The 21,665-nt window shown below is 33.7% G+C and overlaps 1 protein-coding gene across 1 annotated transcript in view; it reads left to right on the top strand.

The window, feature by feature from the left end:
* LOC139482706 (E3 ubiquitin-protein ligase RNF213-like) overlaps window positions 1–21,665 on the top strand; it is a 419,318-nt gene that overhangs the window by 210,398 nt on the left and 187,255 nt on the right. Inside the window, exon 32 of the mRNA XM_071266774.1 lies at window positions 2,341–2,510. Within this exon, the coding sequence (XP_071122875.1) occupies window positions 2,341–2,510 (170 nt within the window). The remainder of the gene's footprint in view (window positions 1–2,340; window positions 2,511–21,665) is intronic.

Genomic DNA, 21,665 nt, shown 5'->3' with positions numbered 1-21,665 from the left:
CTGTTTATAACCAAAAGAGGGAGTAATTGTATATATATTTTTTTTAATTCTTAGCAGTTTTATACTTTCTATACCAGTTAATTAACTTTCTAAAATTAATTACTTGTTACATGTATTTGTGTTAATTATGAGCTTAATTTTGTATTGGTCAAAATTTATTTTGGTATAAAAAAAATCTTGTCATCGAATGCAAAACGATACCAGTAATCCAAATATGAAAAGTTGACTGCATCTAGTTTTAAAATTCTACATCACTTTCTGCATTGGAAGAATATATATATATCTCTACTTAATATTTACCAGTCTATTTTTTAACCCTTACCATGCTGTGACCGTCATATGATGGGCTTACTCAATGCACTGTTATTTGTCTCCAATGGCTCTTTATACGTTTAGAGGTTAATTTTGTGATACTTATTTCGAAATGTATGCATGTTCCCACAACCTGAGGCTATCTATTGCCATGCTTCTCATGTTTAAATTGCTTTTTGAGCTCAAATACGAACTTATAAAATTGAAATCGGATAAAACTGTTTTTTTTTTTCGAGGAGTGGGCCTCCCTTCGGTTTCTTATACAGGAAGTTCAGAGGCCTAAAACTTTCAAAAATAGTGCAAATCCACAGGCATATAACTATTGATTGTATTTTTTATTTTTTTTTTGAATACGCACAGGAAACGACTGCTTCAGGTTTCATGTCCAGTTGAAGTCTAAAATCGGAATAAAGCGTAAAATTCGGATTTTGTATTTCTTGTCCAATAATAAACTCATCAAAGATATTAGGTCTAAATTTTTGTATATACACCAGACCCGCGTTTTGTCTACAAAAGACGCTCGAATCCAAAAAAGTTAAAAAGGCAAAATAAAGTACGAAGTTGAAGACTTCTTCTAGACTGCTGTACCGAGACAAGTTTCACTCCGACCTAAAAACTGTTGTGTAGCGGTAAGCGCATCAGAGTTCTAAAACAAAGTTCGATCTCCGTTCCTGGGAGAAAATTTCAGGGGCTTAATTATCGGCTCTCCCTTGACACAATTTGCGAGTTTGTTCTTGAGATACGATGATAGTCCGTCGGAGGGAGGGGGTACGATAAATGGATGACCCGTGTTAAGAGAGAGCCATAACTCTTGCACGTAAAAGAGACCCTTGTAGATTTCGAAAAAGGGCAGGCTAATGCCGCTACAAGACAGCACTCGCACCTTCAAAGTGGAAAGGAATAGATATAAGTTGCAATAACTTGTTTCCCAATCCACTATAAATAAATATGATTAAACTAACAACTGTTGGAGTTGATTTATTGACTAGGGTCCAGGCCACATGCAGACCACAGCTAGATACCTATATCAGCATCCCGAGGTCTTCGGGATCAAGAAAACGGGGGAAAGTTGTCAAAAATGACGCTTTTTGCACCTGATGACCAACTTTGGGGCAAATTTTTAATTATTTAGTATGAGAGTCTGAATAGTAACCGTTATTTCTTAAGTCTTTAATTTGAAAGACATTTTCTCTGTTCTTTACTTATATTGCCCATTATTTTCAATACTGGCTGTAACACATCTACACTCTCAAGTTGAGGAATAGTAGTTCTATCGTATTTTTTTAATAAAATTTAATACAATTTGACTTGTTAGTATAAAATAAAACAGAAACCTGAAGTCATACCATAATTATAATTGTTAATCCACAAACAACAGTATACTGAATGTTTTTAATCTCTTAAAGACTTTTGAACTTCGGATCTACAGTTGCCATCGTTTTCCTTATAAACATTTATAAGTTCTACTTGATACTATTTCGTGTGCTTAAAGAATACACACAAAAATCATTTAAACAGGGTTAACTTGTAAAGGTGAATATATGATACATCCTCTCAAATTTCGTAGGATAACATAACGATGACCAGTCCATATCAAATTAAATTTTAGGGGTGAATTGGGTTGTGAGAAATTGAGAGATCTTTATTACAATTTCTTGCTCAAACTACAAAAAACTCATCACAAAAACTTTTTGTTTGAGTTAACAAGCCTTTATGTCGCTATTGGCTTTGTTTTGGTTTTTTCATAAGCATATTTAAAGTAAAAGAAAATGTGGGCTTCAAAGGTCAACAAAATTATTGACTTAATACAGAAAATAGTTTTTATAATACTGCAAAAAATAATTTTGATTTATTCATCGGTATTGTTATGTAAGTGAACTTTGTTCAGCAAACTTCGAATTCCTCACAAAATCTTATCACATACAATAATAAAGGGATTTTAAAATGACATTTCTTGCCATTGAATTATCATATTTTTACTGTTATGAGAAATTTCAACTTATATCACATGCGCGTTTTCATTTGTAGGAAAATGATTTAATAGTAGATGTAACAAGATCACTAGTTTTGGCTTTGGGAGTTTGCTACCATTCTTGTTTGAAGAAAAGACAACAGTTCCGGGAAGCAGTTGCTAAACATTTCGTTGCTCCACTGTCTCTGCCAGGAGGAGCTGATCAGATTGAGGAAGACATTTTACTGTGAGTGCAATTATCATTTAAAAAGATTTTCTTTCAATTATTATCAAAAGAACGCAGTGTTTTATTTGAGCTTTAAAAAGTTAATAAGATAAAGTAACAACAAATAAACATACACGCAAGAAATATATAAATATAAGAATTTAAGAATTACCTCGAACTACTTGTATTTCGATTTTTATTTGAACTGCTGATCCAATGTCAGCCATAACAATACGTTGCAAACAATTATTTCCTCTGAAACGATCGGGCAAAAGTTTACCAAATTTACCTGGTTATATCTTCTCGGAATTATTTTGTACGTTATATCCGAGGATTGCACTGCGAAGGTTTCTTATTACAAATTGAGACTTGGATGTAGAGTTGTCTCATTGGCACTCATACCGTATCTTTTATATCTATTGGGATTGCATTGTCTATAAAAGATGGACACAATATTTACCAGAGGGACATTCAAACCCATAAATCGAAAATGAAATTAAGTCTTAGATGCAAGATTTTTGTTTATTAGTTTTAATGGCTTTAAACTAGCTGTCAGTAACTGTCAGTACTCTCATATCTGTATTTAGTGTCTTTTTGTTGTTGGGATGTACAAGTACCCTGCCTCGTCTACTTGTATTTGTAGTATTTTTATTTTTTATCCATCTGATGTGTTAAGCCTTTTTAAACTGATTTTAATAGTTCGTTCTCATGTTGTACTGTTACGACACTGTCCAAGGTTAGGTGAAGGATTGGGATCCCGCTAACATGTTTGACCCCGCCACATTCACTATGTATGTGCCTGTCCAACGTCAGAAGCCTGCTATTCAGTGGTTGTCGTTTGTTTACGTGTTACATATTTGTTTTTCGTTCATTTTTAATACATAAATTAGGCCATTAGTTTTCTCGTTTGAATTGTTTACATTGTCATTTTGGGGCCTTTTATAGTTGACTGCGGTATGGGCTTTGCTTATTGTTGAAGGCCGTACGGTGAGCTATAGCTGTTAATTTCTGTGTCATTTTGGTCTCTTGTGGAGAGTTGTCTCATTGGCAATTATACCACATTTTCTTTTTTACTCACCTGGCCCGAAGTGCCAAGTGAGCTTTTCTCATCACTTGGCGTCCGGCGTCCTGTGTCCGTCGTCGTCGTCGTGCGTCGTCGTTAACTTTTACAAAAATCTTCTCCTCTGAAACTATTGGACCAAATTTAACAATACTTGACCACAATCATCATTGGGGTATCTAGTTTTGAAAATGTGAACGATTACCCGGCCAAACAACCGAGATGGCCACTATGGCCAAAAATAGAACATAGGGGTAAAATGTAGATTTTGGCTTATATATCTGAAACTAAAGCTTTTAGAGCAAATCTGACACGACATAAAATTGTTTATCAGGTCAACATCTATCTGCCCTAAAATTTTCAGATGAATCGGACAACTCGTTGTTGGGTGGCTGCACCTCAATTGGTCATTTTAAGGAAATTGTGCCGTTTTGGGTTACTATCTTGAATATTATTATAGATAAGGATAAACTGTAAGCAGCAATAATGTTCAGCAAAGTATGATGTACAAAAAAAGACAACATAACCAAAATGGTCAGTTGACCTCTTAACGTGTAATTGCCCTTTATAGTCATTTTTTGTCAATTTTTCGTAAATTTGTGTAATCTGTTACAAAAATTTTCTCCTCTGAAACTACTGAGACAAATTTAACCAAACTTGTCCACAATCATCATTAGGGTATCAAGTTTATAAAATGTGTCCGATAACCCGGCTTGCGAACCAAGAGGGCCAACATGGCTAAAATTAGTACATGGGGTAAAATGCAGTTTTTGACTAAAATCTCAGAAACCAAAGTATTTAGTGCAAATCTTACAGGAAAACATTTGTTCGTTAGGTCAAGGTCTATCCGCCCTGAAATGTTCAGACCAATCGGGCAATCTGTTGTTAGGTTGCTGCCGTTTAATTGGTAATTTGATGAAAAAATTTGCAGTTTTTGGTTATTATCTTGAATATTATTATAGATAGAGATAAACTGTAAACAGCAATAATGTACAGCAAAGTAAAACATACAAATAAGTCAACATAATTAAAATATGATCAATTGACCTCTTAAGGAGTTATTGCCCTTTATTGTCAATTTTTACAATTTTCATCAATTTTGTAAATTTGGTAAATTTTTACAAAAGATTTTAACTACTGGCATAGATTCATAGGTTTATTTGATAGAGATAATTGTAAGCAGCAAGAAAGTTCAGTAAGGTAAGATCTACAAACACATCACCATCACCAAAACACAATTTTGTCAGGAATCCATCTGTGTCCTTCGTTTATGATATGTGCATAGACCAAGGTGAGCGACACAGGCTCTTTAGAGCCTCTAGTTTATATTGACAACGCCATGTCAAAAAAAATAAAATTAAACCAAAAATAACCCAGACAAATAGTACACAAGATAAACATAGACAATTATTGTGTTATTATAAACCAGGTTAATAGTTAAAATGTTTTAACATTCGTGAAAAGGGATTGTGTATTTATGACATTAGGAACATATCCGATACCATCTGTGAAACGGATATTCCATACTTTTATTAGCGTCAGACAAAATTACAAATGGATGATTTCAGCTGCATTTTTAGAATTCTACGTTTAATAGCTTCCTTGTGAGCAGCAATCCTCTATCAAGAAATCCTGATAGGAAATACAAGCCCAGGAATATCGTATCAATTTGGAGATATATACTCCGTATGCAGGCGCTGCTAAAATGAAGCTACATAGAAATAAAAAAAATCACCTTTTGAAATCATCTCTTTTGTCGTAAAGTTTTGTCTTCAACCGACCCTCATTTCTAGATAAAGTCAGGATATGAGGCAGACTTTGCTGTATATGTTGTATCCTTTATCTCTAGTTGGATTGGATAAATGAGATCAAAATAGTCACCAAATTTTGAATTATTTAGCGAAAGAACATCATTTATATAGCGGAAAGTAAAGTTAAAGTATATTGTTAACTTCTTTTCTTTCTTACTAAGAATTTTGTGTATGAAGTCCACATAATACGAATAAAGGAAAAAGTCGGCAAACAGAGTGACACAATTGTTTTCCCGGGGAATGACGACAGTTTGTTGAAAAACAAGTCCTCTAAACGTAGCATGACAAAACTTCGGCAGAGTGTATGCATATATAGCCACACCAAAAGGCTTTTATCAAGAATTGACTTTAAAGTAAAGGTTTGAAATATACAAATTCAAATAGCAAGAAAAGTATAACAAGTACATAACGTAAGTTAGACGATAAACATCGTCAGTTCTTTGAATCTATACTTAAAGACCATCATGGATAATTTGTGAAGTTGAAACGAATTATTTATCACCAAGGTCTTAGTATCTTCCGATGAACTTTAAACAAATAGAACAAGACGTCCTTAAACATAACCTTAATTCACCAAGAAACACTGATGACGTTTTAAAAAGTCTTGATAGCATTTCCAAGTTTTTAATTACGTCGCACACAGGCGTTTATGGGTCATTCTCAAAAAATGTCCAAATTCAAAACCAGAAGATTTATAAAAATGATGAGCAAGTCTCAGATAAAATATGACTTTAATTAGAACTTTAACTTCTGCAAAACATGAAAATACAACTTAACATCAACATGAACAATAACATTGTAAAAAAATCATGAAACATACCCTTGCTGCTTGCAAGAGTCCCTGGAGTTACCGATTAAAAAATCACTGATATTTAAAATTGGTCAATTTCAGATTTTGTGTAAAGTCAAAATAATAGCCTGAGTATCCAATATATGTGTTATCAAATTACGTTCACCTTATCCTAAGTTCCAAAGAAGTGAATTTTTCATTTTTCATACACTAGGTAGAGGCATAGTAAAAAACAACGTTGTTATTTTTCTCTTAAATCTACTTTGCAGGATCAATTACATTTGTTTAATATCCCATTGTGTAGATAGTATTACTAATATCATTTGAGAATCTTCTTGGATAAGTTTATTTGCAATAAATTTAATGTTTAAAAGTAAAAGAGGATGGTAACACAAAGGAAAAAATATAACAACAATGACATAAATAGTATCATCAATGACACTTTCAGCTAAAAAAACCGTTATTTATCAAAAGGAAAGAAATAGTGTTATAAAGAAGGTATCTGTCAAAGAGGAGTTTAACTTAAACTTAGTTATTCTATGATAGTCAGAAATTTCTTAAGATTATTCACTTTAAAACATCATATCATTAGGACTGGGAACTCCAAGGACGTACAAAAATAGATGAAATACTTTTCTTGTAATATTGAAATTTGAAAAAAATGAAATTTTTAGAATTGATAAATTTGCAATAAAGAAAATCAGTATGTCTTTTTGGTCGCTCATTTTATGCTTAATTTCACTAAATTAAGAATACACAATACCAGGTCAAATGTTTAGTTTTCTGAGAGCACTTTCCCACAATTGATTGTCTACAAAATACTTTTGTCCTACAAGTCTTGGTTTAGGAATGACTCCTATGATCTTATCCATACCGTACCAACATTTATCTCGAACTGCGAGTGGCCAATAAAACGTACTCGTTTTTAAAGTCTTCCCTGAACTATGCGTACAAGTGACATATACTTCAGCTTCATCACAATCTATTACTTTGCCAGGATATGGCTTATTGTCATATTTAACGAGAACATAACGATCGACTAGGTATTGGGGTGTTACATCATTTGGATCAAAATTCTCAATGGTATCCTTTTCCTCCATTCCAATATCTAAAACTTTCTGACTTTCTGCACCTGTTTTTATATTCTTGTCATGGACTTCATTTAGGTGTGCATCACCCACTGATTTATCTGCCATCTGTTACGGTTCTCTTATATTCTCTGATGTTTCATTTTCTATTTTCAAAGCTGCTACAAAATGATTTGGAACCCAGTTTGACTCATTCATGTCGGTTCTTGTTGTTGTCCACATTACATAAGATGTTTCAAGGCCTATGTTTTGCCTAGGTAGGATTACCCTATGAAGGTCATTGCGAACATTTTGATTGCCTAGCATATGATACACAGAAAATAGTGGTCTGCACAAAATACTGGAAAGTGAAAACAGTTGCCAGATTCCCATATAAGACCTGTTCTTTGTTATTTTCATTACTTCCTTTTGGTATACCATTTCCACTTTTCGCAGAGATAGTCTCTCATTTGGAATATACTCATTTGAGTACATGGCATAAGTTTTTGACAAAGCGTTGTTTGTATATGAGTTATCTGTGCCCCGTTTAAGGTAATCTTGTTCTAGGTAGCAATCGTTGAAAATAGTCTGTTCAATTATCATTCTGACCCGAATTTCTTCTGCTCTTTTCTGGTCACCAAAGGCAAAGACACTGCCAGTATAAGGTAGACAGTTACCATCCGCTCCAATCCTAACAGGAGTCAAGTCAAGTAGTTCTTTCTGAGAAATATCCCTTGGAAATATTTGAAGGGAATCCTCATCAACACTGATGCCTGTAATCAAAATAGATGAAAAATAGTTGTAATCTATGTTGAACTCCTGTCTATCTATCTAATTCTGTATCTTGGTGCACATTTTGTGTACATCAGAAAAAGTTGTACAACTTGCCAAATCATTTAAAGTCTTTAAGAAGAATGCTTCTCTGGTACTAGAATCTGCACCTTTAGGGACATATCCATCAGGTTCTTAATGATCACAGGATTTTTTATATTTTGTTTTAGCTTCTTTATCTTCTTCACTTTTTTTCGAACCACTTTCTTCTGGAATTTTCCCTTTCATCTTGCCGTCTTCTCTATCTTTTTCTTGGACATGTTTGCTATTTACTATTAATACTTCTTTTTTCCAATAATGTCCATATCCCGAACAACTCTCAACACATGTGCAGCTGACATCTCTGTACCAAATTTCCCCACATATTGACGTTCTTATCTGATGCAATTTGAATGTTCCAGGTACAGCTTTTAGATTCTGAGATGCTAGTAGACGTGTTTTTTCTGCAATATGTTCTTTTGCAACTTCATACAGCATCACCAAGGATTCTTGCTCTTGAATACTCTCCACAAAAGACTTTGCACTTGTGATGTCCTTTCCATGTAAAACTAAATCGTGTGCTGTTCTCTTTAGTGTGCCACCAACACCATCAGGGTGTTTCCCAAGTCCACTCTCATGAAAATTCCAATTAGCCTGTAATCCTCGTTTTGACATTTCCTTTGAAAGTTACCGTTCTAACGATACTGGCTGCATGTGCCATCACTGAAGAAATGTAGTGTGTCTACATTTTTGTTCTCATTTATAATTTTATCTAAAATCGGATCAAGAAATGCCCAAATAGCACTTGGATTGTGGTCTAGGCAATCTGAAACTGCGCAAAACGTTTGGGTTCTTCCTTTAGTGTAATACACACATGTGTGCAAAGTAATCTGTTGCTTGGATGCACCGAAATTCAGCCTTTGAATTTCTTTTGAAAGCTTGCAAAGGAAGTTCTCAGCAAAATCAATGTGTATTGAAACTTTATTTTCTTTTAAGTTTTCCTTCATGTTCCTGTAGTGATTGAATTGGTTGGTGATATTGAATGTGTGGACTTTGAATCTTTGCATTTCACTCGAAAATGTGTCTATTAAAGAATCTATACTGTCAGTTACCTTTTTCTTAACTGTTAGTGTAACTTCTTTCTCTTGATTATTTATAAGTCTGGTTTCTTTCTTTGTTTTCCACTGAAATCATTCAGTATTTATAGTACTATCAGTTTCTGATTGAAGAATGACTTCTGTGCATTCCATACATCTTCCGTACATGCAATCCATTTTGTTAATGTCACAGGCAAACATCTTAACGATCTCTTGTAGTCTTTTCGATTGGAGACAGTTTAAACTGTGAAGAGAATTGACAAGAAATTGCATGTTTTCGTGGTATTTGCATGCGCATGTTTCTCTATCTGAATCCTCCGGTGGTTGAACCCAAAATGGGCGCATTCTGCAGAACGTTGGATAACTGATCTTTATATCTGTATTTTCAAGGATAAATCTTTCGTGAATAATCTCAGTTCTTTCGGTCATAACTCGTCTTTGCTTCTTTATTCCATTCTTTTTTACCGTATCCTTGATTCCTGGTGTGATTCTACTTATGTCATCTCTTTCATAGAATGAGCAGACTCTGTCTGTCAACCTTTTACTTAGTGAGCCTTTCTTTTGACGTTGTCTGCCTGCTGTAAATCTAAATTCATTCACTGATTCTGTAATGATTTTGTATTTTCTCATTAGCTTGCCCCGTATAATCTGTCATAGTGCCTGCTTTCCATTGTTCTTTGATCTATACGTATTCATTAGTTCTGCATTTAATGTGTATTGAAACTGTAGTGCTTTCTTTGCTTGATTTTTCATTAATCTTCTTTTAGCTCTGGATCCTTTGCCTTTCTCAGTAGACCAATGTCTTAGAAGTTTTCTGGCTTTTGACCTTGGAGTGTCTTGACCTGTTGGTGTATTCAAAGAGGATTTCCGTTTCAATCTTAACAGGCGCATCTGAAGCCTATGTGCAAGTCGTTTTTGCTTTTCAATTTCCAACCTTAGCTGGTCATTGTCCCTGTCGCACTTTGCCATCAATCTTTTCTTCCTGCGTGTACTGTGATGTTCTGGAGGGATTTGTTCTGGAGCTGGTTGTGGTGAAGAAGGCGGTGTAAGAATGTCGTGATTACTTTTCTTTATTTTTCTTTGTTTTGATTTTATTTTCCTCCATTCTTTTCTCTGGTTTCTTTGTTCTCGTGGTTTCATTTCAATGATGCGTTTGCGCTTTCCCACACCTATGTCACTTTGATATTTTGATTTACATCTTGCAAGGAATTCTGCTCTTCTGTTGGGGTCACTGTCTCTCTTTTCTCTATAACGACGTTGTTTTTCTGCGTTCGTCAACGGCATGATGCACTGTAAAATAATTTAGATAGATAAGATGCAACAAAATGATAATTTACAAAATGCATCATGAGAAAAATGTCAAATCATTTCAAATTTCGAATTCAATAAACATACAAAAAGATTATTTTGCTTAATCTGTTTTTTCCCTGGTGTAACTATTCTTTTTGATGTTTTTGGTTGTATTATTCTCTACCGAACATGTATAGAAATGTGTTATTAATTATGATTTTTAGCTTACCTATTTACTCAATATATTTCTTATTTATAAATTTACTTTAACAATTTTTCAGTGTTAACGGTATATTTTTGTTTATGTGTCCAGTGTGCTACCATTATTTTCCCTGGTGTTACTTTCTCATTGATTTAATAATAGTGCATACGTTTTGTATTGTTTACTTATAGCAAAACTTACACTCGTCTGTTTTGGTTTTATATAAAATCGAAAAATGTTATAAAATTCTAGAACTATAACTGATAATAGTATTTAATATTTGTTTCAACTTGAGTCAAACATAAGTTCATCAGCTGTTAAATTAATGTCACCATGCATTGAATTCATACAGCTCTGACCACAACATTCGCCACGCGAAATGTAACATTCTAAACCATGTTTTCTACATGTGCAGCGACGAGTCTCACAATTAGTTTTGCACCTGGCTTTAGAGGGACCAGACATAAGGTATCCGATGCTCGCGACAACACTCATCTCTGCATGGAATCTCCAAGTTTCAGTACGACAGATTTAAATGAGCTGGTTGTAGGTTCGTTTTGAAGTATCGTCATTGCCTTCCAGTATAAAGGCTGATAAAAAGATAATATAGGAGTGCATTTGTTTTTCTTAGCCTCTTTACAGACAAAATGGAGTGTTGTATAGATGCAGGACTCTTCGCTAGGATTTAGATCGATCATAGGAAGAAATGTAATATTTGACTGTATGGGATAAGATCAACTAGTTTTATGCATTATAGCTGACCAACTTGTACTTAACTTTAGAGGCCAACAAATTTTGGATAATAGATCAAGCTTCCAAGTCTCATTTCCCATCTCTCTTTTCTTGAGTTCTTCGTATATTAATTGCCTGAACGAGTTGGATTGTTCTTTGTATAAGTTGACGTTTATGTTTGCTAATGCAGTTATTTCTTTTATGCTTGGGTTCGTACGAGGTACAGCTCTTGCTTTCTTGATGCCAGGAGTGGAGGCTGATATAATACACAACCAATGAAAAGTTCCAAACCCATCTAAAGATCTTATGTTGTGGTCTACATTATCTGCAACGAACTGTACAAATGATTGACTGTCATTTTCATTTTCTGTGCTTCTTGACGCAGCAGCGTTCACCTCAAATTTCTGTACCTCACTGTAGAATGAACAAAACCATAGATTGTACAGTGTGTCGACAAGGAAACGGGAACCAAAGTGGTGGTGCATTTGAATACATAAGCCAATCTGCAATGGTGCTATTACACTTCGTGGCCTTGTTGCCTGTATGATTGCATGTCCAATTGCTGAAATTTTGGTGAAACAATCTGCATCGCTAAATAACGAGTTCAAAAATATTCTTAGTGAACGAGGAACATAGTCAGCATTTAAGGTCTCTGACTCCATTTCTTCTGCAGACGGATAATAATGTCTTTAGACGTTATTAGCTTGATGTCTTCTTTTATAAGTTATGCTTCAGTTGATATGATAGATTTCTTTTCTTCTTTCTTGTTTTCTTTTCCTCTACGATTATAAAAAGTATGCAATATTCGATGAAATGTTGTTTCGAAACGTCAGAATACTTGGTTTTCCTTCTTCTTCTGTAAACATTACTGATTTACCAAAATAATGAAGGATTTTGTTCTTCATGTGGACAATTGAATACGTATTCACTACGCCACATATTTTTTCCATCTCACGTACTACATCGGCGATAGATGTTTGCTTCCGATTCATACCTATTTTCAACATAATTTTCTGAAAACCATTTTCTGCAGTATCATTCTTTGGTCTACATGCATAGGATGTTTTTCTTTTTTCAAATTGTCCTACGGTGTTGTAGCTATAGTTTGTGGCATTTGCTTCCCAGTTCTAAAGTTTGAATTGCATTGAGCATGATAAACTGCATCTGCCGCATGCAAATCAGAATGAGCCATCTGTATTTTATTGAAAACTTCTTCTCCCCATTTGTCATTTCTCTCTCTACATGCAGTTTCAACCGATGACTGAAAAACTAAAGTTCTTACACAAACAACGACATATCCTCTTTTCTTTTGTAATTCTTTGCTGTTTGCCAACAGAACAAGCAGTTATCTTTAAATTTGAAAAGTGGTTTGCTGGACCTTAAATCTTTTTCTCTATCACTTTTTTCCGGGTCTACATTCAAACTTATTTTCCATCTCGTCGATTTAAGGTTTATAAAATCTCGTCTACAATCATGGTGAACTGTTTGGCCAAGCGCAGTTAATATTTCCCTGTGTCTGTCGGAGCTAATTTTGTTGATGTTATCACACCCTTTCTTTCCAAGTTTTACTGTGGGTTCACCGTTTTCCAGGAGCTTGTCACAAAAGATACAGCTGTCTATGATGCCATCTGTTAAAAAAATAAAAAATATTATAAATTCATCCTTTTAGTTTATAATTGAATAAATATGATGTTATAGACGGGTTTATCTACAACTGACCTAGAAAACGTGGGCGCATCCATTAACCTCTCACGTGACCGGTCAGCCATTACAACCGTGAAAAATAAAGCACGTGCATTGATCAAAACATTATCGATTTTCTGTTTACATTTATATTTCTTTCATTTATTAATTTATTTTACTATGGAAAGCGCCGAAAGTTATAAAAAAGGTGGAGGCAATTCGTGTGCAGTTAATAGTTGTACAAATAATCGTAGAAAACTCCAGATGTGGAAAAAATCAATGTGTGAATTACACAACGAGTTGCACAATGACTGTCCTTGTTTGATCCCATACAAGTTTCATATGATGCCTTCTGACGAATTAACAAAACTCGAGTGGATAAAAGCAATTAACAGAAAAACTTTGCCAAAACATGTTTATGTATGTTCTGAACATTTTCTTGATGGTGCGCCGACAAAAAGAAATCCGTATCCAAAATTAAAACTTGGTTATGACAGTAAAGTTACACCCGGCAGACGCAAGTTAGCACGTCGTGAAACGGCTGTGAAAAAGCTAAAATTAAGTTATGAGAATAATTCTGGTGACGATAATGTGTCGGACTCTACTGGTTTTGAAGCTCTAGACATTTCTGTAAATGATGACAATGAAACGTATCCCGAGGCTACATGTAGTTTTAATGTAGCTTTCCCTGAAACTGTTACTAAATCTACCCAGTATGATGAGACGGACTATCTTATTTATAACGACCATCCTTATTCTGAAAAATGGTCAGACATTCAGACAACATCAACTCAGACAAAACTTTTATTGACTGAGGAGAAAGGTGTTCAGAGTAAAATAGAAGGGGGGACCATGTCAGCAAATACGAACATTGTGACTGACAGTGACGCCTTATTATATACTGGTGTAACCAAGGAAGTTTTTTTTACTTTAGTGGAATTACTACGTGAAGACAATCAATTCAATTTTCAACTAGATATTGCAGATCAGCTTTTGCTTGTACTGATGAGGTTAAAACTTCATTTGATATTTGATGATTTAGGACGTCGCTTTGGTATTTCAAAAAGTTTGGCATGCAAATTATTTAATTCTTGGATGCCAGTTCTTGCTGAACACAAGGTTGGCAAAAAAGCGGTCAATACTAGTATTGACCGTGCCAGTGGTAAATACCGGTATTTACCGGGAAATACTGGCAAATACTGGGAAATACCGGCAAATACTGGTTGATTGAAATTTTGAGTGGTCATTACTATAAAAACCACTATCTACTTGGTCAATTATAATTACAATTAATAATTAACTTATATAGAAAGTGTTTAAATCATTTTTAATGCTTTCATTTCTAATTCTATTGTAAATTCAAAGATGGATCAATATTGATTAATGTGTGCATAATATTATAGTAAAAGATAAAAACTTTTTGTCCCTGCTTCAAATTTCCATTTCCAGCATAAAGAAGGTTTTAATCTCACAGTAAATAGCTATGGACAGGAAATAATTTATTGTTTAAGGGAGTCTTCATATATCAATTTTATTACTTTCAACCCATGTACTGTCAACTTTTATTGGAGGCTGTTGTTTTAGTAATTAAATTTTCACACCTAGCAATGCCAGGTGATAGGTAAAAAGACCCATGTAACTTCATTTACCTGTAGTTTTATTTACCTTTAATTTTAATTACCTTTAAAATCATACATTTTGAATAAAAATATATATATATATATATCTTAAGTATGCAATATCATAAAAACTAAATTTTAAATCGGTAAGAATAAGTGTTATAAATGAATAAAACATATCAAATTCATTAATTTTATAAGCTGACACATTATATTTGACTTTTATCAAGATTTTACTTCAATTAATAGTAGAAACAACCATGAAAATTTCAATTGACCAGTATTTGCCAGTATTGACCACTTGGGGAGTATTGTCCGGGGCGGTAAATACCGGTAAATACCACTGGTAAATACCGGGGGTGGTATTTACCGCCCAACCTTGGCTGAACAACTTAAAGGCTTGGTTGTTTGGCTTCCACGAGAAACAATTCGAGCTTGTATTCCCGAATCTTTTCGGGAAAATTATCCTCGTACAACTGTGATAATTGATTGTGCTGAGACATTTATACAGAGACCAACAAATCTTAAGAGTAGGTCAGAGACTTATAGTAACTACAAGTCACATAATACTGCAAAATATCTTGTTGGCATTGCACCTCATGGACATATAATGTTTATATCTCGGGCTTTTGGAGGTAGGGCAAGTGATAAATTCATAGTAGAAAAAAGTGGCTTTTGTCAGTATCTTTTGCCAGGAGACGAGGTAATGGCAGATAGGGGTTTCACAATTGATGATTTACTTTTCCCACTCAGAGTCAAACTAAATATTCCAGCCTTTACAAAATGCAAACCACAACTTAGTAATGAGGATTTAACAACAACCAGGCGTATAGCAAGAGTTAGAATTCACGTGGAGCGTGCGATTCGTAGACTTAAAGTTTTCAAAATTCTAAGTAGTACTGTTCCAGTGTCCTCCTTGAAAAACTTTGATGACATTCTTCTTGTATGTTCAGCCCTTGTGAACTTAAGATCAGACTTAATAAGAGAACCTGATGAATTTGCTGAAATTTAAGTTCTTTATTCAGATACATGTAGTATATTTTGACTTGGTCTCTTGTGTACAATTCTGTTATGTACCTTAACACCTTATAGTGTATTCAATTGATATTTGCCACTGGACATTAAATAACAATCAATCATCATTATGTGTTATACCAGTCGGATACATGTATAAACATTTATGTATACAAGTGTAGGCATAATATTTACTAAACTAAATAGTGCATGAATGAGTTTCTCTTTCAAAAAATATATATTATATATAAAGTTAAAAAGGGGAGGCCAAAAGCATGGTTCATGTATGCTTTCTCTGGATCAATCTTTGTGAACTATTTGTGCACACATAAACGTCTATCAAATATCTACATGATCTATAAAGTAAGTTGAATAATACAGGACAATTCATCAGTTTATACAACATGTAGCTTTACAAATTTTTTTTTCAAAGTATGCTTTTCCCGGGGGGCTCATTATTGAAGACTGTTTATCAAGGTGACATACATTTGTACATGTATATTTGTTTACATTGTTGTTTTGCTTTTTTTGTTGATACATATAATTATAGTCTTATTGACAATAACACCACACCAGTAAATAAGGGGGGGGCTCATTGTTGAGGACTGGTGACATACATTTGTACATTTTGTGCATGTACATATAAACTGGTTGACTAATTGACTCCAACATGATTCTGTTTTATGTTTATATTTGCCATATTTTAAAAAAGGAAGTGTCAGAACTTAAAATGAACATGAGAAAGCTTAAGGTTTAACCTAAGTTTAATTAAACGAAAGAATAGAAATCATTTAATCAGCTTGTGCAATTTTAATTACTTCATAAAATTTCTAAATATTCTGCTTAGTACAAGCCGATCATTGTCAATCTCATCGACTATTCTGTTCAGCATTTTATTAGAATAGAACGTCCTTAATCGTTGAACTAGTTGCTGAACATACTCTTGATCGAAAGCTATATCAATAAGAATGTTATCATCTGGACTTCTCCAAATAAAAATTTTAGCTTTATGTAACCCGGTACAAAACATTGTTAGTTGAATTTGCATAAAGTAGGCTCTGCTCCCTTTTTTCTTCAAAACATAAATCCCCTCACCATTTTTTTCGACATCATATTTCGTATTGGCAATTAGTTCGTCTAAACAATTCCATTTGTTGGCAATAGGAAATGGGCATTTCACTTCCAGTATAGTGTCCCCATTTATTATGCCATCCGGACTAGCTGATAGCCAATTTTCTGTCAATGACACATACATCCCATGATCAACAACGTTATGGCCCTCAGACTGTAAATATTTTTTCGCGATAGGTTCTTGCTCATTGCCATATCTTGTAAACTTATTTCCTGTAAACTTCGGGTACAAATGTTCCCTGATAAATGCAGAGCAATCTGTGGTTTCCTTTATTGGAACTTTGCTAGCACTGCTAGCTGTAAGGCGTATTTTTCTGGCATCTTTCCACAACACACTTCCACTCTGTCCTTTGGTGTTCATATGTAACTCCTGAATCTTAGCAAGAGTCAGAGAAATGTACTTATTTACGAAGTTAGAACACTTTCCGCATGAGTCTAAGGCTGTATGATCGCCGTGATCTTCTTGAATTATATCCTTAGTGAAAGGTTTACATGTAAAACTTTTGCTTGCCGTCGTTCCTTTGATGTTGTATAAAGGCAGTAGTTTGGAATTGTTAACTGCTTCCTTAAACTCTCTATCCAATGTATACATGGGTGTATCCCGACTACCTGGTATGTTATTATCTTCCTCACTGTCCATTATATCTTCCCCTGCTTTTGGTTTTTTAAAAATAATGTTCAATAGGGGTTTTGGTTCCACATTTCTCGTTGTTCCACGATTCCATTTTGCATTTTCATCCGTGCATGCTACACCTGTCAAATTATTTCTCACGGCATGCTCAATTTTCCACAAAACAGCCCCAACATGACTACATGTATGACCTTGACCAGCCATACACGAACACCACCCGTTTACTATTGAGCCATCTTCATTACAAAGTACAAATACGTCATTTGTTCTTGAGACTGTTTGAGACGATCGAACTTCTCCTTTGAACATAATTGTCTTATCATTGTTAATATGATGCGTTGTAACACCTACGTTTCCACTTTGAAAATAGTTAAAGCTTTGAAGGCTTTTAAAGTTTTTCATTTGTTGACCATCAACTGCTTTTGACTCCACAAGAAAGTTGTAAATATCTCCGTACATCATATTTGGCCATACACGCATGTCGTCAATCCATGTTTTGACTTTATCAACACCCGGAGGTTTCCATTCTTTTGCTACTGATGACATTATGTTGATTTCTTCGTTAAGATCGATTGGCAATAAAGGCTTGTTTACAATTTTTTCACGGTTGTAATGGCGGCGCTGTTTACGACGACACCTAGGAGTCGCGTCTCTAACTAAGGGGGATAATCGAAAAAACCTGTCTATATTATAGCCATGAATTTAACATTTAAATAAAACAAAAATATAATATTGTTTCATGACAAGTTTCTACATGTACTACAACACATTTGATAAAAAGCAATATTTAAATTAATATACATGTATAATATAAATCGTCGGTTATATTGAATACAGTAATAAACAAAAATATAGATGGCTTAAAACGTTAAGAAAACGACGATTTCCACTAATTTATTGCATAAAAGTGTGTTAATGTTAATTGTTGTACATCATAATACAATATTGATGGAAAACATAGCTAGAAATAATCTAAAATGCCCGTTAAACATTAAAAATTCCATTTTCATTTCGATAATTAAAAGTATGAAATGACACTAAAGGCGTTCCATACTTTTTTCTCCCGAAATTAGCCTTGGCTTGCAGCGGTCATAAAAATGTACTTTTTCGTTGTTTTAGATATATTTTATAAAAGGGTAATTGGTTTTATTTATGACCAAAGGACTTATCAGAGTTTTTCGGCTTACATTCAAAATTAATTCATTAAAAGGCTTCGACAGAGCCAGTGTGTGAATCCTAGACAAATAACATTTACTGACAAAAAATCGGTATTCGTGAACATCTATATATGAATTGAACATTATAAACATACCTATTATACAACTTATTGTCTTTTATTTTATTTAAATACTTACCAATACCGGCAAAATCGTTGATACTATAACAGCAAATTCGTCTGCTACATTGCAGTTATTTCCCTTTTGTTAACTCTTTCACTCTACGGCAGCCTGAACGTTACGTAATTTACACGGAAATTATCAGCAAATTTTTAAACGATTTTGAGAAAAAACAAGCCGATCGATTTTTGTCGATTTTTGATATGTTGTTTAGACATAAATTATTATTCAAATTGCACAAAAATTTCTTTTGTTGCAATTTGTTTGACGTTAAACTTTATTTTGACTAGACTGTATGTGAAAGTGTAATGTAAAAAGTGAAAAAGGCGCTGTCAATCGAATAAAAAGGGCCATCGAAAGCACGATATTCATCCAAAGATTTGTTTACACTCTAAAATGTTTAAATAAAAAAACTCGATGATAGTAGTTAAATAAACAGTGGTATATCACTTATGAGTACTTGAATTTTGATTTTAATCCTAGAAATAGGCATGTTACTTTTTTTCTTTATTTCTTTTAATTTTTATTCGAAATGTTATATTCGAATATTAACAAAATTCAGACATTAAATTTTATTTAAATAGGAATCAAATGACTTTGCTTTAAATGGCAAACCTGACCACCGCAATATGATCAATGATGCAGTAAACATTCTTTATAGGAAAACTATTATTAAAGTCTAGCATAAAACTGGTACCTACAAAACTCAGCAAGATATCATTTACAAAAAAGCTAAAAATAACTATTAATGAAAAAAAATCTCCTAGGTGACAGGAACAATTGACATAAAAAAACTACATGTATTTTATCTTTGTTAGCAATTATCTTTTAAACAATGATTGATGCACAGCAACTGCAAATATCAAGACATGTTTTGAGTTTAGTTTGACGTCCACTCACTCAACTAGTACACAATTATTTTTTTGGAGCCAGCTGTATGGAACGCCATGACTGCCTTATGTTAATGATCAGCATTATATGCAGTGCTCACAACATTATATGAAGTGCTCACAACATTTTACGCAGTGGTCCAAACATTATATGCAGTGGTCACAACATTATACGCAGTGCTCACGACATTATATGAAGTGCTCACGACATTATATGAAGTGCTCACATCATTATATGAAGTGCTCACACCATTATACGTTTTTGTTGATGAAGGTGAGGATCGGTGATGGTGATTATGACGTTTGATGTATGATGAGATGATTCGGTAAACTTCGAGGTTTTTTAGCGGAAATTACCGAATACAGTCATAATTGATAGTGCCCCGCAAACAAATTGAAACAGTTGTTGAAGTCATCTTATCAAGGCAATTCGATTGAAAACTATATCAGAAAAAAAAAATAACGCCTGCTATTGTCTGCAATTGGACAGATGTAATTTTATTAATTTATTGGAAGTTCATTCTGAGGAAAATATGAAACTAAGAGGTGAATGAATGAACTAGTTATGGTCATCGTAAGAAATATGCATGGCATAATGTAAGTTAAATAATTAAAATTTTAGTTAATGAAATATCGAAGGAAAATTTGTATGATATATGCCGCGAGTTCATTTTCTACTGAAGAACTTTAGCAAGGTACCACTTTATAGTCAGTACTCAGTTTTAAAAAGCTCAATTACCTTTTAAATAAAATAGTCAGTTTTCTATAATAACTAAGGGCCATATTACGCTAGCTTATATAGGTCATGATAAAGTCATTATTGGCATCGATTTTCATAATTTGGCATTTTTACATGAATAAGTATCTAACAGATATGGAAAATTCAGTTTAAAGAATTTCATTGTAGGTGTTTAACATAACTTTACATCAATTATTCCATTTTTTTTACAAGATTTTTAGCACGCTGAGCAGTTTGTCTTCTACATGACCAGCAGTCTTGTATAGAGATATAAACTTTCATAAGAAAATTTTACCCTTTCAAGACCCAGTTTAACATTTTCATTTATAGTTATCATCTCTTATGAAATCTGGGTTTGTGGGGGTGAATAAAATGTTTACTACGTTTGTTCGTCAATCTGCACGGTTAATATATGAAAAAAAAGTGGTATGCTTGTCAATGAAACAACTTTCCACAAGAAACCAAATGACACAGAAATTAACAACTATAGGCCACAGTGACAGTACGGCCTTGAAGAATTAGCAAAGTCCACACCGCATAGGCAGCTATGCTATAGAAGGCCCCGAAATGATAAACGTTTTAACATTCCAAACGAGAAAACTAACGGTCTAATTTATGTACAAACAAACGAGCGAACGAAAAACGAACATGTAACACATTAACAAACGACAACAACTGAAATACAGGCTCCTGACTTGGGACAGAAACATATATACAGAATGTGGCGGGATCCAAACCCTCCCTCTAACCTGGGACAGTGTCGTATCAGAAGAACATAAGAACGAACTATAAAAATCAGTTGAAAAAGGCTCAACTCATCAGATGGATACAAATATAAATACATATCTGAATATTTTTCGTTATCTGGAAAGTTACTTTTGACGATGGATCTTGATTGTTTCTGTGGGGATTCTTCCTCCTATATATGGATCACTCACGGGGTAAAAATTGGAAATTGTCGAAACTAATTTGACTTTTATGTATGACATAGTCCGAATAATATACTTAAAAGGATTTAAATTCACAAACTAGTTATTTTGCACTAAACATTAATTGCTGTGCCATGCCTTTTTAAAATAAGATTGAAAAATCGTAAATGTTAAAGTAAAATTCTATTTCTAATAACATCGCTGACCAAGATTAATAAAAAAAAAATGCAATGAAATGTATAATTCTGACAGATATTTGGTTATCCTTGAAAAAATACTGGGTCATAACATATCTTAATTTCAGTCCCGAGTAATCTGAAGATATTTATTTAGAGTTAAATGAT

The sequence above is a fragment of the Mytilus edulis genome, chromosome 1 (genome assembly GCF_963676685.1).
Source record: "Mytilus edulis chromosome 1, xbMytEdul2.2, whole genome shotgun sequence".
In the NCBI taxonomy this organism is placed as follows: domain Eukaryota; kingdom Metazoa; phylum Mollusca; class Bivalvia; order Mytilida; family Mytilidae; genus Mytilus; species Mytilus edulis.
The sequence above is the reverse complement of the archived record's forward strand: the minus strand, read 5'-3'. Positions and strand labels throughout refer to the sequence as shown.